At 37.0% G+C, this 26,975-nt stretch overlaps 2 protein-coding genes across 3 annotated transcripts; both read left to right on the top strand.

Annotated features, from left to right (window-relative positions):
• Positions 1–551: 551 nt before the first annotated feature.
• Positions 552–16,809, top strand: LOC110834011 (uncharacterized). Of its 2 annotated transcripts, none has more exons than XM_087350416.1 (16): positions 552–831; positions 1,800–1,860; positions 3,412–3,654; positions 4,220–4,424; positions 6,848–6,978; positions 7,702–7,784; positions 8,200–8,323; positions 8,864–9,103; positions 9,772–9,896; positions 10,296–10,419; positions 10,961–11,200; positions 11,964–12,191; positions 12,760–12,872; positions 13,288–13,396; positions 14,248–14,438; positions 16,303–16,809. In XM_087350416.1, exons 2-16 carry the CDS (start codon positions 1,840–1,842, stop codon positions 16,304–16,306), a joined length of 2,181 nt encoding a protein of 726 aa, XP_087206542.1. In that variant the 5' UTR covers positions 552–831; positions 1,800–1,839; the 3' UTR covers positions 16,307–16,809. The 2 variants fall into 2 exon arrangements, with proteins under 2 accessions (XP_087206542.1, XP_087206541.1); XM_087350415.1 differs by having other exon boundaries at positions 1,781–1,860.
• A 663-nt stretch (positions 16,810–17,472) lies between these two features.
• Positions 17,473–26,975, top strand: LOC110834010 (transient receptor potential cation channel protein painless). Its single transcript, XM_022072708.2, has 2 exons — positions 17,473–18,138; positions 24,007–26,975. Exon 2 carries the CDS (start codon positions 24,010–24,012, stop codon positions 26,707–26,709), a length of 2,700 nt encoding a protein of 899 aa, XP_021928400.1. The 5' UTR covers positions 17,473–18,138; positions 24,007–24,009; the 3' UTR covers positions 26,710–26,975.

Genomic DNA, 26,975 nt, shown 5'->3' with positions numbered 1-26,975 from the left:
ATTTTGAAACATGTTAACAAGACGTGAAGTTGCCTGCAAGCACAAGAAAGTCACTTTGAACATCTTTTGTGATTTAAGGTAAGAACAATTAATGTAATAACATGTATTAGTTACGAGAAATATTCATAGTTCGCTGTTACTAGCGGCACTGAAACTGATTCGCCGGTCACCCACCGGAAGAACGCGCACAACTCCCGCCCACATCAACAGAGCGCCGGCCGACCACGCAATGCAAGCACGACTTTAATTCTTTCAGAACACAAAAAAACTTAATTCCCTCACACTGTTACTGATATGGCACATTAATCACACTATGAGGTACACTTTCAGAAACAATACGATTGTGAAGGGATGACATTCAATTAAATACATGCTACTAAATCTTCAATGCATGGTGTTAAATGAAATAGAGGCCAACCCTAACCTATACACCAACAATAATCTGTATAGTGGTGAAACTACTACTGAGACTTATTCTACATGGACGTAATGGAATGCAACCACCCACTATGACTTATTCTACATGCTATTGTCATCTGACTAACTTATGGATCCATGGAATGTAATTAAGATGTATGTACGTACACGTGTGCACGCGCACGCACGCACGCGCACACACACACGTGACGTGACGTCACGCATAAACACATCCGTGATTGGTCAGGGGCCGTTTGTATTATTGAGATCCGGAATCATTGTTACACAACTGGGCGTTGCTATACAACAGTTTGGAAATTTATTTCGCAATGAGATGTTCATATTGAGCAAAATTGTTATAGTTTCTCCAGCGTTGTAAAATGGCGACAAACACAAAATTATTGAAGAAAGTCAGTAAGTATTTTAATGCATTTCACTTTACCTACTTTACTACCAAATATGTTTTAATTCGGCTAAGTGCCAATAAGAAACTTAAAACTTGATGTGAGACCTTTCACAATCCCAAATTTCGTACATAACTAGAGAAAACGAAATACAATTGCAATATTCTTTAGTTATTTTCAAAACAATTTTTTTATTTTCTGAAAAATTAAGTATCAAGATATTCATTTTAAAAGAATTTTGCTAATTTTTCGTATGACTGTGAAACATATAAGGTACAGTGCGCGACTGCAATATTGAGACTTGCAAGGAATGCAGGAAGTCCTGAGCGTTAAAGGCACACGCTGTCTTTCTTCCTTCACCCCACTTCCTCACCCCGCAAGTCTCAAGATTACAGTCTTTAACTATAGTTACATAGGCCGTTTTTCAAGGATTCACGAGGCTCGTTTTATATCACTTTTAAGAAAAAAGTTTTTCCTCCAGTATCGTACTAAGTAATAATGTTTCAGCGCTGGGCCAGCCAGTTCTATTCACAACGCATCCTCACAGTCTGACTCCTTAAGATCAAGTTTAATATTATCTTCACATCTCTTTAAATAGGCATTTTGCAAGAGATTTCCACAATATAATCCGATATGTAATCCTGCTTCCCGCTGTACCACCTATGTGCCGAAACCATCATTCCATCCGTGATTCTACTCTCGCAGGACTATTCCACTACGTGGCCTGTAAATCACAAAGTTCCTCGTTATGTAATGTCCTAAATTGTTTGCTTACTTTTTTGCTTTAGATTCAAATACTTTTAAATACTCGTGATTTATGTTCCCTGCCTTAGAGAGATAATATTTAATATCCTTACAAAACACGCATTACTCATTTTGAAACACTTTCTGTGTAGTACATGTACTGTTTCAAACTTGAAACATTATGATATGTAATGCATTCTGTGGAACTCCTTTAGATCGTGTGTCTCCTCCTAGAATTGCAGGAAGTACGCCTTCTCCAGACGCAGGCGCAGCGATGAAGAGGCCTACACCCAAGGTAACTTTCTGAACATTCAACTCCAAAGGACAAGGTCCTTCTTGAAAAAATTATAGGTGCCCACCTGATCAAGAACCCAAAGATTCATTACCATTTTCTGAAAAACATGTCACTGGACCTTATCCTGAGCCAGATAAATCCAGTCCACATACTCTCACCCTATTTAATTAAGAGCCATTTCAATATTATCCTCCCATTTATGTCTAGTTCATCAAAGTCGCCTCATCTTTAGATTCTCCTAATGTATGTGTGCATGCTACCATCTTACCTTAAATACAATAACATATCTAGCATCATCATCATTATAGGTATTATGATTTTTTTTCATGGTATTCACAAAACGGAATAAAAAGGGCGAACAGTTCTGTCCAAACATTTGTATGTCTAAACTTGAGAACTGCTGGGCAGATTTTTATTAAATTGGTATGGAAGTTACGCTAGATAAAACGATTGATGAACGTTGTGGTGGCACATTGGTTCTTCATGTGCTAGCATGAGGAAAGACTACATTATGGGCCTGTCCATGTCTGTCTGTCATATTTTTCCTATGAACTGAGCAACCATCAACCCTTGGTTGCTGTACTGGCATCATTGTTTATTATATGGTGTGAAGAATGCCTCTGAAATGTTGGTGTACTCCATAGAGTTCACCTTTCTAATGTTGCTTTACCCACTGGTACCTGCACATCAATTCTTTATAGCACATTCATTTACTTCTGTCTCAATGTATGTAGCTGATACAGTGTCATTCAGTAGCATAAGAACCAATTCATATTCTTAGCAAATATCTTCTTCTATGGCTCTCCAGTCCATATTCAGTCCATGGCCTCCTCAATTCTCCTCTTCCATTCGGTCCTATCCTCCACTGCCTTCTTCCAATTTCTAATCCTCAGGAGCAGTGTGGCATCCGTTTGAACTGCATCCTCCCATCTGTTCCTAGGTCTTCCAACTGTGCTTCTTCCTCCAACACTTCCTTTAAATACCATCTTTAGCAAATATCTAGGTTGATTATAATATTACACCTTTCTGCAATCAGCCTTGAGTCAAAATACCATTAAATCTGTCTACAGCAGAAACTGAAATAAACAGAATCTGTCTTTTACAGGATAAGTAAGTATTCATTCCTCAGGATAGACAGTGAAAATAGATAAAAAATTATCTATGCTAAACAGAAACTGTTTAACTAAAAATCAAATAGGAAACAAAAACTCCTGGATTACTTATTATTTTCTTCTCACACAATTCTGTTTTGTACTCTAGTTCCACAAAATTATCTAAAAGGAGTAGGTTCTCTCAGAATTTGGAAAGAATATGACAATACCATTGACAGAATACTTTAAAACTACCAGAAACAAACTAAAATATGCACTGACTTATAATGTGACTCAAACAGGTGAATAATATGGATTTGTACACATTTTCATATCTAGAAGTAGTCCCTGGTGGTGCTAAAAAGGGAACTTGTCTGAAACAAGAAAAATGTACAAGTCTCTTTGGAAATCAGGTAACTTAGTTTTCTTGGTTAACCTATAAAATTATTTTTTCTTTCAGGCAAAAAATGGAACTGGCCTGAACAGAGACAAAGGCAATGAATTGCACAATGGAAAGAAGACACAAGCTACCACAGCAGGACCTTTGTTTGTGCCCAATGTGGCAAACAAGCCAGCTCCAAGAGTGAACATAACAAAAGGACCTCTAATGTTTAATGAGAAGGACCTGAAGAAGTTGGAAGCACAGTTTCATGTCAAAACAAAGAAGTTGTATTCACTGAAAACTGATTTTAAAAAAAGACGGGTGAGAATCTCCAAGTCAGTGCTTATTTTCTATATTATGTGTTCTTTATATTCACAGTATGAAATGGCTGCATTGTGAATAGTCACAGTTTTGATACTTCATCTACATGTTTAATTCTGGAAGTATTGAAATTATGTTCATGAAATTTGGTATTTCAGTGGAAGGGAGTGGGAGGAATACACTAAAAGTTGCTGGGCAAAATTAATTACTGTATTAGTCTAATTTACCCCTGTTTTTCATTAATCTTTAGTCAGACTTTATCCATTTTACACAAAATATCTCACCATACACAAAACTGGTTCATGGTATGAAATGTAATAATCTCAGTGTCATTAAAATCTGTATAATTTATTTCAAACTTCTTTTTTACTGTTGTCACTACTTAATGAAATAAAAATAAAATGATTGGTCTCTGCAGGACCACATCTGTATTATAATTATACCTGCAACAGTGTTCTTTGTCTCTAATAACTGTACACCACCACATAACCATTAGAGGAATGTAAAATAGTAAAGAATGCAAATGGAAAATGGTGTTATACGCATTATGCATATTTTTCTTTAGGAGAACTTAAAGGAAGAATACTCAAGCCTCATTGACCTGCATGACAGAATACGGAGCTTAACAGGCAGAGATTTTGTACCTGTGGAAAAATTAAAATTTTTTGATCTGAGCACTGAGGAAACTCCTGCAGACACACAATCCATCAAAAAATATGAAGATAAAGGAGTAGGTGAATTCAACGTGGATTATGCTGTCACAATTACTGGTAAGCTAAAGCATTCATGACCTTAAAAACATCAATATAAATACAGTTTTCTACATTGCAGTTTCCAGAGAATACTTATTATGAATGAAGTATTCTCAAGCTATAGACAAGCCATGCTTGAACAAGTTCTGTATGTTTTGGAAGCTTCTGCTGCTATCCTCAGTAATCTTTTAAAAAGTCCATCAGTCATGACATAAATAATGATATCAATCAATAAATTAATGGATCAGGGACTAAACAACCAATTAGCGAGTTAATGAGTCAGTCAGTTATTGAGTTATACAATTAGTCAATTAGCTGGCCAATCAGCCTAATTGGCGAGTGATTGTGGGTCAGTAAGACAGGCAGTTAGCTGGTTAGTAAGTGCAATGAGTCAGTAAGTCTATTAGTCAGCTGTACAGTGAATTGCCAGTTGACCAAACTGATCAGTTACTGAGTAAGTCATTCAGCCAGCAAAAATCTTAGCCATAAGCTTCCTGCAAACCAAGCATGACAAGAGGTCCATTTTTGTTTCTTCATGTTAGATGAAAAGTCATAAAAAGGGCCCCAAAAAATGAGACACTTGCCAATTCCAAACACATTATTCATTTCAACACATCTACAAATGTGCTAATTAAGTAAGTAAGAGAATGGGTCATGTGACTCAGTTTAAATATCCTGCACAGGGAAAGAATTAATCTGTACCAAAAGAGGAGAGAGCCAGTATGTCTTGTATGCTCATCTGAATATTTCATATACTCGTAATACAGTGTAAGAACTGTAAATAAATAAATAAATATATATATATTTAGATTTATATATTAGAGAGTTAAGAGGGACAAAATGTTGTTTTTGTCTGAGGCTGGCCAGATGTAGTTTTGGATCTGATGACACTACCTGGTATCTGTACTCCTCAGATGTTCTCATCAGTACTGTGGTTTAAAACAGACTGACATCACAACTGTTTGGTTGTTGAGCATGTAGACAGGGCACTATTGGGCACTGACTATACATATTTTTTTTAAAGAAACATAGGCTAAATAAGCTACAGTTTATGTAAAAGTGATGTCAAAACAAAAAGGGAGATTATAATAGTAAGAACTATTCATATCTTACCACAGATGTATTAAGTTTCAAACTTTATCAACTTACTTATTTTGCTCATTTTTTAATGTGGTTTAAAGGAAAATGTTTTGAATTAAATGGAAATACAAAAAAAAGTTACCAGACATACACCATTCAAGAAAACAAGACTGTTACATAACTATTTGTAAATGCAGTGGTAAATCTTCAGGATCTCTAATAAAGAGGATATTTCTGCTTCAGTTAAATGACTATAAATTGCACAAAGTAATTGGGTAAGTACAAAGCTGGCTGTCTTCTAAATTGTAGCACCGTGTAGTCTGGTAGAAGTTTACCAATGTTTCAACAGTGGTCATCGCCATGATGATGGAGGCAGCAAGGACCTCCGAAACTTTAATAAACTAGACTACAAGGTGCTACAATTTAGAAGACCGCCATATTTGTATTTACCGCCATGAAAATCTTAAATCCTGAAAACTGTGTGCAATCACATCAACAATAACATTTTATTACATATTTATATTTTAGAAGTTTAATCTTTGGAAAGACATAAATTGTGATCAGATAGTCTGCAAGGCATAACAAAAGATTTGTCATGAGAAAAGGAAAACAGATGAAATTTCTTATGATGGCACATTAGCAGCATCTGGTAAATATTTTTTTTTCGTCCTACACCAGACTTCAACCTCTCAGCCATTAGTCTATTTCTGGCAGCCCAATACAGATTTGAATCGGCGATAAAAATCTGGTAAATATGAGGGGTGGTTAAGATGTTACTGAAGCAGGGTGAAGATGGTTGCCATGGCTGGGATTCCCAGGTTTGTCGGGGATCTTCTTTTCCATGAATGTGATATTATGGATATGTGTTACACAACTATAACTTTCTTTTGTGGTTAAACATGCTCTAGGTGGATATAAGTCAATAACTGAAGAGCATCTAATTTTGAGTATGTGGGTTCATGAGAAATAATGAAGTAGACAAAGTTATAACAAAACAAAAGTAAATATTGTGTTGTGTTTTAATAAAACAGCTTCACCTGAGGCTGTTTCCCTTAAGTAAGAAAAAGAAACATTCAAAACCTGTTCTATGTTAGATGTGAAATGAAGTGGAAGACCACAGAAATATGCAGATGCAATGTCACTGCTGATTTGGAGGAGTCAGTCCTTTGACAGAAACCCACTAAGAAGCAATTTGTAGATTGCCTGTTAATTCCATAGCATATTCACTTATATTAGTGTCATGTTAGTCTGTAATTAAAATGTTCCCATACTAAACCTCCACTTGTGTTATGACTTTTGAACCATCTGATCACAAATTCTGACCAATACCTGGACTTATACTGTTTTATGTTCATGTGCAGAATCAGAGCAAGAAGATAAGCTCTGGAATGAACTGCAGACTCTTCAAGCACAACTGAAATCAGCTGAGGACCACAAAAAGGAGGCTGAGGAGGGTAAAGCTAAATTGATGGAGACACTCAAAAAAGCTGAAGTAAATAATAAGTGTAATTACAAATGTCTTGAGCAGAACTTCATGTAATTGAATCATTTGTCACTGAAATGTAAAAGGTAAAACAGATATGAGGTCTGTGTGGCCAAGTGCCACATCATGAAGATATACAGGGAGAGTGGAGGTAGAGCTCCACACATTTATTAAATTAACACTACCTACAGGTGGTCAATCCCTTCCACCCACTGGTCAATTTTCCCCAGGAAAAAAGCACCTGGTGTCCATTGGACAGGATGCTGGGTGAGCTATTTAAGCAACAAATTTCTGCCTAATTCTTCCTCATTCAGTCATAATAACTCCTCCAAAAATCACAATCAGCTTGATAGTGAACATCTATTGTTTTGCATTAGGCTTCATACTCAAGAAGTCCTGTGTGTACATTCTCAGAGTAGAAGCAAGCTACATTTTTTCTTGCAAATATTTATTCTCAGTCTGTCCAGGAAAATTACAGGATACAGTTTTAGATTAAGTTATTTCTGCTTCTTTTCAGATCAATCTAAATTCAAATTATTATTTGCAATCTTGGTTTAATTAAATACTATAATATATGCAACTGAAGAGCATTATTAAATAAATTAAGAAACATGAATGAATGGAATGGAATCTGTTAATGAGATGCACACAAACTTGAGTAAACAGATGCTCAGTAAAAAAAAAAGCTGTCTCAAGCTTCTCATTTAGCTCATGTAACTTTTGACATTTCAGGAACAACATGAGGCAAAATTAAAAGAAACGTGTACCAGATATGATGCCTTGATTACTGAGAAAAATAAATCACTTTCAAGCATGTAAGTTACCTTCATTACAAACACTTAGGTATATTCATATCTATTCCACCACTTCTAACACGTCATTAAATAAAGCTGTTATTAAACTAGCTAGCTACTTATCTAATAAACTGGTTCTCCAATAACTAAATAGCTAGCTAAGCTAACAATCCATCTGATTAGCTAAGCAACTAACTAGATATATTGTGCCATAAATGAGGCAATTATTGGGCAGGTTCCTACTATGGGGACACAGATTAAATCCCAGGGCAAAAAATGTGGGAGGGAGACAGTTTTTTCTCTAACTGTTACCTGTTTCCGTTTACCTCCTATGTAAGTTCAGTTTTATTATCCATTCCTGAGGTATGCATAGGTTCCTAAAGTCCTCTTTCCACACAAGATTATTATATGTTCCTTGTTTTCCACATGTGTGCAGACAAGAACAGAATACTCTCCTTTCAGTGCAAGTCAGGGAGTACAAAGAGGAGAAGAAAGCAAATGAAAACATCTGCAGTTCAAACAAAAAAATGGAAGGCCAAGTCTCACAGCTTCAACAAGAGGTATGTCACTAAAAGCCAATCTGATGTTAAAGGATTTGTATATCCACTAAATTTAACTATTTACTGAAAGTATCTGCACTGCCAGCGTTTGCTCCGTACAATACATATCACACCTTCCTCTTTCTCTATTTTTTTTTGGCTTCTTACTCTTCTCATCCTTCCCTTCCATCTCTTATTCTTATTTCTTTGCAGCTGTCTCCTTCTTTTCCCCTTCCCGAGAAACACACTCTATCACCTCAATTTGTATACTCTAGAACTGAGTGACATATATAAATAATTAAGTTCTTATTTTCTTATATTTCATATTCTCCTATTTACTTTACCTCTCATCAGTCCATTTATTTCACTGGACACTTTCTTCTCAGCACCTGTAAAATGTCTTATTCTCACAGAATAAATGACACATTTTTAGCCATGCAAAATAACACACCACAATCCAACACAAATATGGAACATTATTGAAATCAGTTGTGTGTGTTTGTTTAAAGGTTTAGTTATAATGCATAAATAATAATTACTTCTTTTTGTATGATGGGTCAGGTTCATGATCTGCAGGCATCACTAACAGATGCCACTGATAAAAATAAAGACCACCAAATTAGGCTAAGCCGGAACCAGCTGGATATTGAAGAGAGGGATCGTGTAATATCTAAGCAAAAAGAAGATTTGAAGGCTTGTAAAGAGGAAATTGACTTTATAAACAGTAAACAGCAGGAAAATGATGAGAAAATTGCAACACTGGAATCAAAGCTGGATGAGCAAGAGAGACACAGAAATGAGGTATTCAAAGAAAAGTCCCCTAATACACAAAAGAATGGTGCGGTTTCAAAAGTTAATAAAAAAATTATTTCTCACCTTACACGGGCACAACATACCGTGTAAGGTGAGAAATAAATTTTTATTAACTTTTGAAACCGCGCCATTCTTTTGTGTATAGCTTATATATGCACTAGGAAAAGGTTTTATGTATTTGGACTACTCACAGACTTGTAAAAATGCAATTAATGTTAAATGAGATGTGCAGATGATGATAAATTGTTGGTAGTAAAAAATTTGGTAACAGGCACCTTGGCTTATTTCAAGGCCAAACTTGAAGTTTGTCTCTTTTCTTTGGAAGAAACTGGCCTTCTTGACCTACTCTGCAACTACGCAAACTGCTCTTTCCATTCTACATAGACTGCCCTCAGATCTATCATCTGTTTTAGTCTGAACATAAATAGTCAAATAATTCATTACTGCTCCTTTCCACATAATTTTAAATTGAAGTAGTTACTTAAAATCTTAATTTCATTAGATACTATATAACATATGCAACTGAAGGGCATCATTAAATAAATTGAGAGAGATGAATGAATATTATCAATTAACGAGAAGTACACAAACTAATGAAGACATTGCTCAGAAACTCTGTCTTTCAAGCTTCTTATATGCAACTATTGATATTTCAGGGACTATATGAAGCCAATTTTCAAGAAACATGTGCCAAATGTGAAGTCGTGATTATTGAAAAAAATAAACGTAACTGCCAGCTGGAAGAAAAAGTGAAGGAGTTAATGGACTCGCTTTTCAGCACGTAAGTTATCTATATGTGAAACACTAGAATGTGAATTTTTGCCTCCTCCAACACTTCCACATGTCAATAAACAATTCTGTTATTGAACCAGCTAGCTACTGTTTCTACAATAATTAGTTAACCATGCTAATGATCTATCTGATTAGCTAAGCAACTAACTAGATATATTGTGCCATAACTGAGGCAGTTATTGGGCAGGTTCCTACTATGGGGACACAGATTAAATCCCAGGGCAAAAAATGTGGGAGGGAGACAGTTTTTTCTCTAACTGTTACCTGTTTCCGTTTACCTCCTATGTAAGTTCAGTTTTATTATCCATTCCTGAGGTATGCATAGGTTCCTAAAGTCCTCTTTCCACACAAGATTATTATATGTTCCTTGTTTTCCACATGTGTGCAGACAAGAACAGAATACTCTCCTTTCAGTGCAAGTCAGGGAGTACAAAGAGGAGAAGAAAGCAAATGAAAACATCTGCAGTTCAAACAAAAAAATGGAAGGCCAAGTCTCACAGCTTCAACAAGAGGTATGTCACTAAAAGCCAATCTGATGTTAAAGGATTTGTATATCCACTAAATTTAACTATTTACTGAAAGTATCTGCACTGCCAGCGTTTGCTCCGTACAATACATATCACACCTTCCTCTTTCTCTATTTTTTTTTTGGCTTCTTACTCTTCTCATCCTTCCCTTCCATCTCTTATTCTTATTTCTTTGCAGCTGTCTCCTTCTTTTCCCCTTCCCGAGAAACACACTCTATCACCTCAATTTGTATACTCTAGAACTGAGTGACATATATAAATAATTAAGTTCTTATTTTCTTATATTTCATATTCTCCTATTTACTTTACCTCTCATCAGTCCACTTATTTCACTGGACACTTTCTTCTCAGCACCTGTAAAATGTCTTATTCTCACAGAATAAATGACACATTTTTAGCCATGCAAAATAACACACCACAATCCAACACAAATATGGAACATTATTGAAATCAGTTGTGTGTGTTTGTTTAAAGGTTTAGTTATAATGCATAAATAATAATTACTTCTTTTTGCATGATGGGCCAGGTTCAGGACCTGCAGGCATCACTAACAGATGCCACTGATAAAAATAAAGAGCTCCAAATTACGCTAAGCCAGAACCAGCTGGATATTGAAGAGAGGGATCGTGTAATATCTAAGCAAACAGAAGATTTGAAGGCTTGTAAAGAGGAAATTGACTTTATAAACAGAGAAAAGAAGGAAGAGGATGAGAATATTGCAACATTGGAAATAAATTCAGATGATCAAGTGAGACATGGGAAAGAGGTATTCAAAGAAAAGTACCTGATATATGCACTAGGAAAGGGTTTTATGTATTTTAACTACTAACAGATTTGTAAATAAAATGTAATATTGGTGTTCCAGCTGCAATTAATGTTAAATGTGATGTGTAGATGAAAAATTGTTGGTAGTTAAAAATATATTAACAGGCATCTTGGCCTATTTCAATGTCTAACTTCAAATTTGTCTGTTTTCTTTTTTTTCCTTTGCCAGGTATTGGACCATCTTGACCTATTCTGCAACTACACAAATTTCTCCTTCTGTTCCACATAGACTGTTCTGCAATCGCAATTTTCTTTTTGTCTGAATATATGAATATAAAGTAGTTTGTCCCTTTGCTTCTCATGAATGTATTTTTTCTATGTCTATTGACATTTCTGATATTATGTCATTTTGTTAAGCTTCAAAACACTTTTCTTCTTTACTCTTTTCTCTACCATAACCACTGCTTTCTCAGCATGCATTTTGTGTTCTTTCATCATAAATACACAAACATCAAATGCTAACCACTTGAATTTCAGTATTCTAAAAGTTTTTGAAGTTCTTATTACGTTTTACCTTGTATTCTCCATGTACTCTGTCCCTCAACATTCTAAGTGCTTTACTAAATGCCTTTTATCCGAACACTTATACCATCTTCTCACAAAATAAGCCAGATATTAAGCCACACAAAAGAAGAATTACATTTACCAATAATATTATTAAAATCAAATATATCTAAAATATATTTTCTTTTGTGTGTGTTTAGTGGGGATTAGTGCTCGACCTGCAAACTGAACTAGCAAGAGTTGATGATAAAAAAGAACGTCTTGAAATAGCCCTAAGCCACAGGGGGCTGGAAGCTGAACAGAAGGATTGTATAATAAAAGAGCAAAGCAAAAAGTTGGCAGCTTACAAGAAGGCAATTGAAGAACTACAGAAAAATCAACATAAAATACTACCAAACCTGCATGTGAAATATATACATGCAGAAAAGGTATTTAAAGAAAATGACCTGACATTATGTATTAGGAAGTATTCATATATATTTGACTACTCACAGATTTGTAAAAATTGTAATATTGGCGTTTCAACTTTAATTAATGCTAAATGAGATGTGAAGATGACAATATATGCTGGGTAGTTAAAAATTTAGTAACAGGCATCGTGGCCTATTTCAAGGTCTAACTTGAAACTTGTCTCTCATTTTTCTCCTTTCTTTGCAAGGTACTGGACCATCTTGTCCTATTCTGCACATACACAAATTGCTCCTTCCATTCAACATAGATTGCTTATCCCCCATTTCGGTTTTAATATAACTAGTCAAATAGGTTATTACTGCTTCTTTCCACATCATTTTAAATTTAAATAATCATTTAAAATCTTAATTCCATTAGATGCTACATAGCATATGCAACTGAAAGGCATCGATAAAATAACTAAGAGAGACTAATGAACGGAATCTATTAACAAGAAGTACACACACTTCTGAAAACAGTTGTTCAGTACACAAAAATCAGTCTCTCAAGCTTCTCATATAGCTCATGTAACTATTGACATTTCAGGAACAATATGAAGCCAATTTAAAACAAACATGTGCCAAATATGATGTAATGATTATCGAGAGAGATAAACATATCAAGCAGCTGCAAGAGAAATTGAACTCACTTTCAAGCATGTAAGTTGTACTACAAGAGAAACACTAGTTTGCATACTTATGTTTCCTCTACCACTTCTACACGTCAATAAACAACTTTTTTTATTAAAGTAGGTAGCTACTTAGCTAACAAACTGATTCATGAATAACTAGTTAGCCATGTTAATGATCTGTCTGATTAACTAAGTAATTAACTAGCTATATTGTGCCATAGGTGAGGCAGCTAGTAGGCAGGTTCTCACTATGGACACACAGGTTAAATCCCAGGGATATACATGTTGGATGAGCAACAGGTTATATTCCATCTATTATCTGTTTCTGTTTACTTCCTTCTAAGATCAGTTTTATTATCCTTCCCTCAGATATGCTTAGGTTCCTGAAACTCTCTCTCACACAAAAGATTTTTATGTGTTTCTTGTTTTCCATGTGTGTGCAGGCAACAGAATGGTCTTGAAATGGAACTCAGGGGATACCAAGAGATTGATGTAAGGAAAGACATCTCTTGTGTAAAGAAGCAAATCAACGAACAAGTCCCACAACAACAGGTATGCCACAAGTGAATTTCATGTGTAAGAATTCATCTATTAGCAGTATGTTTCTGTATTGCCAATCATTACTCTGTAACAGCATTCATCACACTGTCCTATTTTCCTTTAACTCCTTTTTCTTTTTTTCTTGATTTCTTATTCTTCTCATCCTTACCCCAATTATTCTTCTTCCATTCCATCTCTTATTCTTATCTATTTTCAGCTGCCTCCTTCCATTTTATTTTCCTCCTTCTCTTCCTCATATGCCTTCACTCCTCCATCTGTTTCCCACGTATTCTATAGTTTTTTTCTTCTTTATTGGACCATCTAGCCCTGTTCTGAAACTACACAAATTGCTCCTTCCATTTCACAAATCTCTTGTTTCTCCTGGGTCTGAATGTGAAAAGTCCATTTGGTAGTTGTGCCTTTGCATCTGAAGGATGCAATTTCTGTATTTCTCTTGACATTTCTTGATATCATCTGTCATTTTATTAAGCTTCAAAACACTTTCCTTCTTTACTTCTTTCTGCATGTCTCACAATTTCTTCTAGCTGCTGTCCCAGATGTTACCCCACCAGTACTGAGTATAAATAAATGAGAAGTGCAGTCTAACCACCTGAATTTCAATATTGTAAAAGTGAGTGGTTCGTAGAAAATGTGATGTCCTTTTTATGTTATATCTTATATTCTCCACTTACTCTGTCATTCCAAGTATTTTACTGAACCCCTTAATCCTGACATTTATAATGCCTTCTTCTCACAAAATGAGAGGTTATCATTCACAACCATACAGAAGAACAAGCACAATTACCCATGCACAATATTATAATCAAATATATCTAACATATGTTTTCTTTGTGTGTGTGTAGTGGGGCCATTTGCTTGACATACAGGCAGAACTAATGAAAACTCGTAATGAGAAGGAATGTGTCGAAATAGCCCTAAGCCGGGCGGGGCTCGTTATTGAGCGGAAGAATTGTATTATATTTAAGCTGAAGAAGAGGATAGAAACTTATAAGAATGCATTTAACTTTCTAGAACACGAAAAAGGAAAAGAACGGTAAGAAAAATTTACAAAACTGCTATCACTAGTGGAGATGTGAAACACAGATGCCAACTAGTTTTCGAAACAAAATTACATTGCATTATGCATTAGGGAGTACTTTCAATTAGACTAAGTAGGATTTGAGGTTGAGCAGTGAGTATGAAGATGGCTGTCTTCTGGGTTGTAGAACATATTCACTGTCCTGACGATGGAGGCAGCAAGGACCTCTGAGATGTTTGTTAACTTTAGCAAACTCCATGGTGCTACATCTCACAAGACAGACATCCTCATGTATAAGGACTGTCCATAGATTCTTAAAGAATTTAGTTTTGCTGTTTAAACTGCAAAGTATTCAGTGAGATGTGATGATAATCATGAATGATGAACAGTTAAACATTTGTAAGAAGGTATCATCTGGGTTGTTGCGCTGTGTAGTCTGGTCGATGTTTACCAACGTTTCAGAGGTCATACTGCCTCCATCATCAGGGCGATGAGTATGAAGATTTCTGTCTTCTGGGTTGTTGCGCTGTGTAGTCTGGTCGATGTTAACCAACGTTTCAGAGGTCATACTGCCTCCGTCATCAGGGCGATGAGTATGAAGATTTCTGTCTTCTGGGTTGTTGCCCTGTGTAGTCTGGTCGATGTTTACCAACGTTTCAGAGGTCATACTGCCTCCGTCATCAGGGCGATGAGTATGAAGATTTCTGTCTTCTGGGTTGTTGCGCTGTGTAGTCTGGTCGATGTTAACCAACGTTTCAGAGGTCATACTGCCTCCGTCATCAGGGCGATGAATCGGTAAACATCGACCAGACCACACAGCACAACAACGCAGAAGACAGAAATCTTCATACTCACTGCTGTGAAAACCTCAAGTCTTACAACTTATGTCTTATTCTCACAGAATGAAAGGCTACATTTTACAGTGACACAAAAAAAACATGCAGAATTACCGGTATACAATATTGAAATCAGAATGTTTATTTGGTTAAAGGTTTAACTATGTTGCAGGAACAGTATGTACAATAAATTCCTGACTATGAGATTTGTAAATTTAAACACTGTCTATACACTAAGTTTTAATAATTGAATGTGGCAGGTAACACTTAACTCTACTCTGATCTAATACATTAAGTGACATAATTCAAAATATACAAATCATTTATAAAACTTAAATAAAATTTTTCTTGGATATTATCCATCGTCTAGTAAAATATAAAACGTAAAACGACGTTTCGGAGATGGGGCTCTATCTCCGTCTTCAGGTTCCTATTCAGTTGGGCCCACTAGATTGAGCTAATCCCTATCTCCGGGCAAAGTAAAAAAGTGAAAGTCCCGGAATACAAAGACATCACCACACCATACATCCGTGGGACGTAAAAGAATAAAATAGTAGAAACAAAATTCGTTAAACACGAAAAAGCCAAATAAAACAAAAACTCACAAAATGTGGGAATAAATACATATGACCATTAATTTGAAACTCGATGCACAACTTGGACTTCTTCAGATATGACCGGAATCCAAATATGAGATAAATCCAAACTAGGCTGGCTGATAGGATTGGCAAGTAGTGCCATGTGTGCCGCCTCCTTGTATTTCCTGTAGATGGTATTAGGTTCTGTTAGTAACACCCTGGATCCATCCCAACAGACATGATGATCTTCTTCATACGCATGTTGGGCCAATCTGGATTTCTCCAGCAGGCCCTGTCTGAAGTTATATTTATGTTCCTTTATGCGTACCTCCAGAGGTCTGCTAGTTTCGCCGATATTTTACTAGACAACGGAAAATATCCAAGAAAATTTTTATTCAAATGACTCTTCACCATCATCAAGAAGTTTTAGATTTGATATTTATAAAACTATTCTTCATTTTCAAGGTAAAGAAGGAGAGTGCAAAGAAGACAAGACAGAGACAATGAACTAAAGCATTTCCGATGGCAGGAAGCATTTGCCCCAGCCCCAACAAAACCAGTCTCAGTCACCTTCTTTCCTTTTGTCACTATGACCTTCAATAACGTCACCAGGCTGCTGTTCAGGCACATAAAATGCTGATGTGGCTGAAGGTCATGCTGACAGAGGGAAGGAAATGTATCTGAGATGGGTTTCTCTGGAGCAACTCTCTCTAGTGGATTGAGAATCTGTTGGATCTGAAGGCTGCTGTAGTATTTCTGTACTGTAGTATCCCAGTGTGTTATGTTGATTCTTGATGATTATTATTTAGTTACTTTATTTTGTTGAACTATATGTTTCAGCCCAATGTGGCCATCATCAGGTTCAAATGTATGTTCAAAGTCTTTGCACTGGGATTATGTGACTTACTCTTTCTCCTTTTGTTTTCTCAAATAATATTTAAATTAGGGTAAAATATATTATTTTTAACTTTAAGTGGTTGAATTGTAATTTAAATTTGCTTGCACAGTTTGGTGAGTCCAGAAGTATTTTGTATCTGAACTGTGTTTTGTGGTGTACCATTGTGAAATTCCACAACAGTACACCACAAGTGATACAGTTCCAGGACATTGACTTCATTCCTGCATTCGAAAATGTAGATGGCCATGCTGGGCTGAAACACGTAGTTTAACAAAATAAAACTAGTGAAAAATGAGTGTTTAAAAAAGTGACTGTGAATAATAACCATCAAGTATCCATTCTGCCTGAAAGTGACCCTGAGTTATTCCATCACATAATGCAGGCTTTCCTGTGGAATCATAAAGTCTACTGTAAACCCATTCATACTAACCTCTTTTTCAATTCCAAGAAATAGGCTGTAATTTCTATGTTGGTATGCGGGGCAACATCCAAAGTAGGATTTAAGATTTCCATGGTGGAAAGTAAAAAGATGACTGTCCTCTAGGTTGTAGCACTACGTAGTGCGGTAGAAGTTTACCATTCTTTCTGAGGTCTTTTCTGTGTCCATTCATTTGATACCACAAGTATGGCTTACTCATTGCCCTGATGATGGAGTCAGCAGGTATCTCTTAGATGCTGGTAAACTTCTACCAGACTATATGGTGCTATAGCCCAAAGAAAGTCTTCTCAGGGTCATATCCCTTTGTCATTGGGGAAACCTACATGAGTTTTTCAGGGTGACTTTCATGCAGAATGGCTGCAGCAACCAGCAGATATGATGGGCTCCTAACCCAATGAAGAGAGTTTCTCCAGCCCTGGTGAAACCTCAGTTGTCAGAATGGCCTTCAACTGCATCAATAGGCTTCTTTCCAGGAACATCAAGTCTGTGTCCGTCCCTGATGAAGATACCGAGTTTCATCAGTAAAAATTATTTTGATTTTGTCCAAATTGTATTATTATTATTTAATACAACATCCGGAGAAACAATAAGTGATACAGTTTCAGTGCAATGACTTTGAGCAGTCTGGGGTATCATAGTTAAACCACACATGTTGGTTTGGAGGTCCATTTCGTACCTTAAGTAGTATTTGGTTTGTCAGTTTTAATTAATTTAATTGCTAATTTGAATTACGTGGGTTCGGTTTCGCTTGAAAATAAATATGGCGTGCGGCCTGGAAATCTCTGACTCACACAGAGCAAGCAATTGTTATGCAGGACTTAGCACAGCACTTCCTTCCTGGGAGGGGCACCGAACATTTCACGCGCAGACTTTAGTGTTTGTCCTCTGCAGAACAGGGAAGGTGGTAGTCACGGAACGATAGATCTGCAGTGTTCCAGGACATCAGACCGCCAATAATATAGAGGTTAGAATTATTATGCAGCTAAGTGCCTATGCAGAATCTAATTCTGATCATATTTTTAGCAGGTGGAAATTCGTACTACTCAGGTCTTAACTTAAAGCCCTATTGTTATGCAGGCATATTTTAATCAAGTACACAAATACATATTTTATTTACTGAAATTTGATAAGTTTATATCGTATATTGTTGTTTCTTTCAGATAAAGTTTTTCAAATTTTCTACTGAGAGAATACAAAAAATTGTACTTTATTTCGAACTATATTACATAGCCATGTTATGTATTTATGTTCTAAATCGTGTACTAATATATATATATATATATATATTTGTTTCTTAAACTAAAAACATTCTTCATTATTTAATATAGAGACATTCCACACAGTGGTATTTTTCTTTGATAATAACTGCATTGAACGCTACGTTATGCAAAATGGTTGACGTTTACAATAATTCGCTCGTAGCCATCTTCCAGAGAATTCTCAAACCAATGACGTCATCTGTAATACAAACGTTTTGTTGTGGAGTCATTTTGATTTAAAAGAGTTATAAGTAAATAACGGGGTCAAATAGTTCCTCTCTGCACCCAAAGCTTTTTTGGTGTGAGGTGAAGATCGGTCTAGAAAACGTGATACTGTCCGATCTATCTGAAAATTCATGTCTTATTTTCCAGATCGTTCCTAAGAATCCGTTAAAACCAGAGATCCTGTGTAACGTTTCATAACGTGCTGTTTATTTTAGCCTGTTGCCTAAACCATAAGCTGGGTGTCTACCCCTTGTCAATGTACTCCCAGCAGTTTGAGGGCGCTCCTTGCTGTGGTAAAAAGGGATGTTATTATTCTTTAGCTTATACAGATTAGGCCTTATGGCCTGTTCCAATTCCTTACAGCTGATATAATTCCGTGAATGGGTGGGCGATAAGTTATAACTAAATTTGTAATGTAAAGATTACAACAAGTCTTCAACTTTAGATTTAATCTCATAATATTAAAATAGCACTAAACATGACATTTATTGTGTGATGGAAATATTTTAGATTATGTTTCCCAAGATAAGGGAACCGAACTTATGCCAATCAGATCTGAGTTCAAATGTAGACTGTCCTGAGATGTGATAATAAACTAGATATTTCGATATCAGAATATGGTTTACATAAAAGGGAAAGAGATGCGATTTGGACCATTAATTAATTACTCCTTCATTAAATCAATAATTTGGTTGTTGAAAATCAGGATTTGTATCGAGGCAAGTTTTATTTAATTATAAACTCAACGGTATTATAATACCATTTGATTCTAAGTTTGTGACTACAAAAATCACAAGTAATCGGAAGTCCTCGAGGCTATAAAATTGACTGAAAAGTAGGAGATGCTGGTCATATTCATAGTCGGGCGCCTCCTATAACCGTTTAACGTGCTAATAGAGCGCGAATGCTGCCAGACTCTGGATAATCTTGTGTTATCTTCGCCCCGGCAGGCCCGGAATATTCCATAAGTTCATATATTTCAGGGCTTCTAAATCAAACCCTAAGATACCCATTCACCTTTACCTATAACGTAAAGTGTTTACCACTCATCTCCTGTCCAAGACAAAAGAAGGGCGATTACAGTTTATATATCCTTCTCTACTGGTTCGGACCAGTATCTACCGACTATTGTGTGTTCACGTATGAGCATTTGTGATGCACGTTGCTAATAAGTCAATATGGCGGAGGTATTTTAGGTGGCAGAAACTTTAATAATTTCATTTCTCAAATTTAAAATGACGGTAAACCGAGTATGATACTCTATTTATTAACCACGACCGATTAAATACTGTGTGTAGCTGGAATCTGTATATGTCAGCAGAATTTTGATTTCATTTAGATAGCCTTGTGAAACATCCCAGACCGAATTACCTACGTAAGAATTAGAGGTCAAAACTGGATAAGGATATTAGAGTTAACTACTTAAGATAACGATTATATTTCATGTATTATATTAGAATCTATTTGTTTTGAAATTATAAAATTTAATTAATCCAAAGTTTAGTGGCTAAGAATACTTCAGATGTATTTCAGTACTATTCCCGGACGTCGTTATTTTCGAAGCGTGAAGGTGGCAGCCATGCTTGACGATACCGTCGATTCATGCACTGCTGATAAGACACGTGTCCAGTGGCGGGTTTTACTGTTAGAGGTGTGGAACCTCGGGTTCTACTTACTGTTAATTAGTTTGTAATGCAACTGATTAATAAATAACTTAATTCATTTGTTTAGTAGCAACTTTGGTAGTTAGTAAACTAAATACTAACGCAGTTTATTAGTTATTTAGACGAATATAAAAACAACTATCTTCGACATACTTGAACACGCCAGTGGCACGTGACTTGACGATCCGAACTCGACATTATCAGACGGATATCCGGCTCTAACACCGAAAAACTCTGTTCTCAAGACCGCTTCTTCATTACAACGACCAATTTCTCAGTCTTGCTTCAGGAAGAAATTCCTATTTACTCTGAGAATTATACAAAACCCACTGACATTCTACAGGCAGAACTTTCACGCACATAACGATGAAACCAATGGTATGTTGAATTCTAGAAGTCATATCCCGTTGCTACAGCCAATAAACTGTTTGGAATCGGTACGGCCGTAACTTCAGCTGCTTTGTCACTCGATGAGCAATTGTCACAGAAAAACATGTTACTAGTCGGTGTATTGTTGTCTTATTCGATACTTTGTCGGGACACGCATTAATAAATGCTACACGAAAATCAGCAAACGATTTCCATGCGTAATGTTCGGGAAAGAACACGGATGCAGTACGACTCAAAGCCATAAACTATGTAGCTGAAATACGAGGGCCACAAAACATGTACTGGCATTGAACTTGATCACACTCTGTTCCAAGCTCATTTCATAATATCGCATTTAAAATGCATGGCAGTGAGCACTTCTTGGCGTGGAAGTCACGAATTGTTCACAGATACCACACTGCCAGCAGTTAAGCATAAGCGTGTTCACTGCGCTGTAACACATTCATAAGAGACAGCGACTCTACAGGCTGTAGAAGTCAAAATACAAACACTACAGACATGTTCAGTTTAAAATACAGTATTTCCTAAGCTTTAAGACGCCATCTATTATAATAGGTTTGGGGGGGGGGGGGGACGACGCTATATCGATTCTTAGACGCCATCAAATGTAAGACGCACCCCGATTTAAGAAATTTTAAAATGTGAACAAAAAAATGTGTCTTAAAATACAGAAAACACAGTTTTAATTTTCACAAACGATAAAGGATTATAAATTTTTTAATGTGTTCGCACTAAATTCACTCTTACTAGATTTATAACTATGTCGTCTATTTTTTTTATTAAATCGTTGTTTAAACAAACTCTTGTTGAAAGTCTCATAGATATTAAGAGTTGAACTCCTCAAGAAATCTAGACAAAACACATTCTTCAATTTCTCTTATATGGGCCTGTGATGATGAAAGGGCACTACAATCTGACGTCAACAGAATTTCCTAATGCGTTCTTACAGTCCTCTGTGGCACTGACATGCGTTCATTGCAAGCGAAGATCAAGTTTTGACTGAGAGGCTGCAGTATGCTGCGTGAAGTCATTAGCACTGCTGTTGACAGAAAGACGTAACCGATTATACGTTCAATTTATGCGTTGGATACAGCGAACGCATAATAATATCAGATTAAAAGACACGGTGGAGTTCCGACACAGTCATTTCAACAAGACTGATTTCCTAGGTGGCTTCTGCAGGTTTTCAAACATATTCCTAGTTGTACCCATTCACACGCGTAAAATATCTATTTCATAAACTGGTTTTTGTTTATGAGATAGAGCTATTTCAGTGAACAGTAGTTTGGATTTGGCACCCAAAATTGTCCTTCCATATTGGATGTCATCGCCCGCATAAACGAACGTCAAGATGCACTCGGGTGAGTTGCAAAGTGCATTGATGTTGACGGTGGAATTTTCGAAAATATATTATACTATCTAAACTGTACCAACTTTGTCACTTGAACAATAAATACCGGTGTTAGAAACAGTACGTAATATCTCTTTCTTATCAACAATTTCGCAACTGTACAATAGCTCTATCTCGGAAACCGTTCGGAATAGGACACATGTACATTTACACCTTTTTGCTTAGAATGACCGATACTTTGACCTCCCAGAATATTGACCTTTCCTCATGGGACACCTGTATATGGCTTAACAAGACAAACCTGTCATTCAGCTGCTCAGTCGGTCAGTCCGTCAGATAATATACTAATCGGCTGGTTTGTTAGTTCGTCAGATAGTTACATGGTTAGTAGTTTTTTAATACTTGTTACTATGACAGTAAATACCACCAACTCTCTTTCTCACAGATTTAAACTATTTACTGTCAGACATCTTCTGAAATGTTACAGTTGCCAACCTTGGGACTGCAGCTGTTTATCGAAAGTGGCCAGAGAGTGGTTAGCACTCTTGTATCGCTTTCGGGAGGTCGAGGATTCAGACTAAGCTTTATCGTGATCTTCCTCAACACCCATGAAAGTAACAGGACTGTACTTTAAGTTGGTCCATGACCGCTTCCTAGCATATTCAATATCAAACTCATTCATTAATCATCCTATCATTCTACGCTATTATAGTCTGATATAGTGGAAACGTAGTTAAATCAATTTCAAATAGATTAACTTTAGGTATTCAAACACTGAAATGACTCATAACGAAACATAGGTTTTCTTGTGAAGCTAATAGTCGGTCAGCTGGTCAAGAAATTTTAAGCAATGTATTTACTTCGAAGCTACAATACCATATAGACCCTATGAAATTTGAGGTTCTCACAGGTATGGAGAAAAAGATGTTGGTCTTCTGGATATTAAAGCCGTATGGACTCACAGATAGATACCAGCGTTTCGGAGAAATATAATGTATCCTTCTTCAGGGCTGAAGATGGCGATAACTTTAGGACCGGTGGCTGGTTTTTGTGAACATGGTAATTGATGTTTTTGTTCCGCAGAAGACGAGAAATTTCTTGACTAGCTGAGCCTACTATTAGCTTCTCAAAGATGATTCCGTTCCACGGAATTAGTTGTAGGTTTCAGGTTCTCGTGGTCCGTGTTGTTTTTCTGCGTTGTAACGCTGCGTGGACTTATTTGGCTACTAACCGTATCTAATTTTTCAAATGCTTAGAGCGATAATTCGGCAGTAGAATTACAGAGATTCCTCCCAACTTCATCTCGGGATTCAGTTTCTACTGAACCTGAAATAAGAAATGAAGTTACTCATGTGTCTTATCTCATCCTTGCGTTCTGAATGTCCGGTCGATCTAAATGTTGTCTCGATGACTCATTACTTAATTATGTTGTTTACTCTGTATTTTATTTTTGTTCTCCGAGTATTACGTCTCCATACCCCGTTTACTAAATATTTCTAATTCTGCAGAATTAAAACGTGATAAAATTCTCGCACAGAATTAGATGTAAATAGGGGAATAGAATCAAAAGTATCGTACTCCCTCGATGGTAAGACACATTCATTTTTACATTTTAAATTTTCTGAAGTCAGGGCGCGTCTTACATTTGATGGTGTATAAAAATCGATTAAGCGTCTCTTTTTTCCCTGAAAACCTATTACTAAATCCAGGGTGCTTCTTACAATTGATTGAGTTATAAAATCGAGAACCGTGGACCTAAAAAGACGGTGTCAGGCGAACAGAATATTCTGTATAGAAAATACATTAAATTATTTAATTAATTTATTGCATATACTAAATCACAGCAAAGTTTCTGTGAAAAATTTTCTGCCATATAAGATCCGCTAGGCGGAGTACAGCGTACAATTAGGTGTAACTACTCGTGTCTGTCTCTCTTGTTCCAGAATATGTCCAAGTTCAAAGTGACTGGCAAACAAAATCAGCAACATCTGCTGAAATATCTGGAAGACGGAGATTTTGGTGCCTTTATTAACTTGCTGAAAGGTAAGGACAAAAACGACATTAACCTAAACCACGAGTACAGCGATCCTTACTACAAGACCTGCCTGGCTATAGCTTGCCAGAAGGGAATGGTTGAATTTGTTGAAGTTTTACTGGCCAATAACGCAGATTCCAACCTGATATGTAAAAGTTACGATGGAAATGCTCCGATACATTTTGCAGCTGAGAACGGACAGATTCACGTAATCAAACGTTTGGTCCAGCACCCTGACACTAATATAAGTGCTATAAACCGAAAAGGAGAAACTGCTTTGCACCTTTCCGCTCGGAGCCTCGGAAAGAACGACAAAGCTGAAGAATGTTTTTCGTACCTTGCCAGTATTCCGGGCATGAGCGCGAGCCACAGAAGTGCAAACGACCGGTCTGCGATCTCCGACGCAGTTGGCAAATGCAGTGGAGGCACACTTCAGAAAGTCCTCCAGCGTCGCGACCTCAGACCGGAAGACAGGAATCTGATCTTACACAACCACCCGGAACTGAAAGATGAGGTCCCTGAGAGTGCCGAACACACATACGCACATGATGACGCTTACATGGACCTCAGAAATGGAAATGTTGATACATTCAGACATAATTTCAAGGAAGAATTCGTAAACAGAACAGATCTGATACAAATGACGTTCCTACAACTGGCTTGCAAACAAGGTCTTCTTGATATTGTTGAACTTCTGCTCAACAGTGGAGCGGATGTAAATAAAACCGGAACACATGAGAGCAAGCCACCAGTATATATCGCCTGTTATTACGGCCACTATGACATCCTCAGGTGTCTATATAATACAAGAGACGTAAAAACAGAGCTGATAGAAGGGAAGACTCTCCTTCACGAAGTTCTTCGGGGGTTCAGCGCTAAAAGAGAGGCTCGGGACAGCTACCGCGATTGCTTCAATTTTTTGCTGCAAGAACAAGAAACGTTTAACATTCCTATCAATCACGGCGATAGCTTTGGTCATACAGCACTCCACTACGCTGTTCAGGAAGACAATGATCAATTTGCTAAGGCACTACTCGCGCATGGGGCCTATATAGGATCCCTGAACGATTTCGACGTCTGTCCTTTGGATGACATCGACCCCGAAACACTGGAAAAGGCTTTGGATGACTGTGTGGAGTGTACCAAAGAAGAAAATGACAACGAATACACTCTGAGATTTAATTTCAGAATCTTGAATCCCGCTCTGGGACGTGACAGCGAGCGACCGAAAGATGAAGAATCTGGAGAATGGCGTAAAGAAATGTTGCCTGAGATGTTTCCCTTGTACTTCATCAGCCAATCAAACAAATTTCGACATCTGCTCAAACACCCCGTCCTACTAATGTTCTTGCATATGAAATGGAGCCGTATCAGCATAATATTCTACTTAAATATGATTTATTACATCATATTTGTTGTTTTTTTAACATCAGAAATTCTCTCCGACTCCAACATGTGTGGCAAATGCGGTCAGAATTTTGAATGTGACGAAAGTGGAGTGAGAGTTATCCGGGCTCTTCTATTCTTTCTGTATGTGGTACTCGTCTTCAGAGAGCTTATGCAATTCTGCATGTCACCGGAGAAGAGTAGTTATTTCTACAATTTGGAAAACTGGCTTGAAATAGGCATTATAACGACCACTCTTCTTATTCTGATCGGCAGCTGTTCCAAAATACTAACCGCAGTGGCTCTGCTCCTAGCATGGACAGAGGTAATCCTGCAGTTCGGCTGCATTTACACTCTGGCAATCTATAATGAGATGCTGAAGAGGGTCACAGTTAACTACATGAAGTTTCTTCTCTGGTACTCCCCTCTCATCATTGCCTTCACCTTCAGCTTCTACAAGGTGTACCACAATGAAGCGTCTTCCGAAGACAAAGGCGCTAACTATTCAGCCCGTAACCTCAGTGCCTCCGTGCAAGACAACGGCGTCGACTTCTACAGCAACTTACCAATGTCTCTGCTCAAGACGGTCGTGATGATGACAGGAGAATTCGACGCTTCCGGCATGACGTTCGACCACGGGGGGTACTTCGTGTTCCTGTTCTTTGTCTTCATGATGACAATCGTTTTGATCAACCTGCTGAATGGCCTGGCTGTCAGCGACACGCAGGCCATCAAGAACGACGCTGAACTCGTTGCTTACAAGTCCAGAGCGAAGCTGGTGCACCAGTTCGAGATCGTGGCGTTCGGTGGTCCCATACACAACCGTTACGATTACGAACTGATTGGCCAATCGCGATCCTTATGTTGTGCTTGGCAACACAAATTGCTGAGGACAATCAGCTTATTTCCTAACGTACTAGCAGGTGGTTCTCTGGACATCACTGTCAATCGAGGAACACGGTATACCAACAGAAATCTGAAGAGGAAAGACGTGGAATTTAGGCCAGACACATGTTTTACAATTGGTAAGTGCAGGATTGGGTTCAACCTCGATAGGAAAGTTATAGAAGCAGCTAAGGACATTGTCGACAGAAGAACGAAAGAATCCAAACATGTTATGAAGAGAATAGCTAAAATAGAAGATGATGTGCAGGGTTGTAAGAGACAGCTAGAGACTTTGGAGAAATTATTAAGACAATTGATAAACATCAGTCGAGAAAAATAAACTTTGTGGACGACTACAATTAGCAAAATACACTTAGAAAATCCCTCTCAGGTTAATTACAATAGAGATCCTGTTAATTCTAATTCAGAGTTTTTCCCAGCCCATTGTGCCTTAGTGACTATAAATATTGTAATATATAGAAATACTACACAAAATCCTTTACAATTAATGTGTTCAGAATGACAATAAAAATCTGGTGTCTCAATGGAACAAAGAGATATGCCGGCAATGTAGCAAATTACATAATAAAGGTGCCTTGGAACTTA

This window comes from Zootermopsis nevadensis, unplaced genomic scaffold (genome assembly GCF_977971745.1).
Source record: "Zootermopsis nevadensis isolate Lab colony 2312 unplaced genomic scaffold, Znev_1.0 Znev_ptg000017l, whole genome shotgun sequence".
In the NCBI taxonomy this organism is placed as follows: Eukaryota; Metazoa; Arthropoda; class Insecta; order Blattodea; family Termopsidae; genus Zootermopsis; species Zootermopsis nevadensis.
Note: the sequence above shows the minus strand (reverse complement) of the source record. Positions and strands in the feature narration are given on the sequence as shown.

Excerpts from the sequence above, each read along its gene's own strand:
- LOC110834011 (XM_087350415.1), top strand. The coding sequence starts at position 798 with ATGGCGACAAACACAAAATTATTGAAGAAAGTCA. Across the intron at positions 832-1,780 it reads AAAATTATTGAAGAAAGTCA|ATCGTGTGTCTCCTCCTAGA; the intron begins GTAAGTATTTTA and ends GAACTCCTTTAG. Across the intron at positions 12,873-13,287 it reads TTGAACTCACTTTCAAGCAT|GCAACAGAATGGTCTTGAAA; the intron begins GTAAGTTGTACT and ends ATGTGTGTGCAG.
- LOC110834010 (XM_022072708.2), top strand. The coding sequence starts at position 24,010 with ATGTCCAAGTTCAAAGTGACTGGCAAACAAAATCAGCAACATCTGCTG.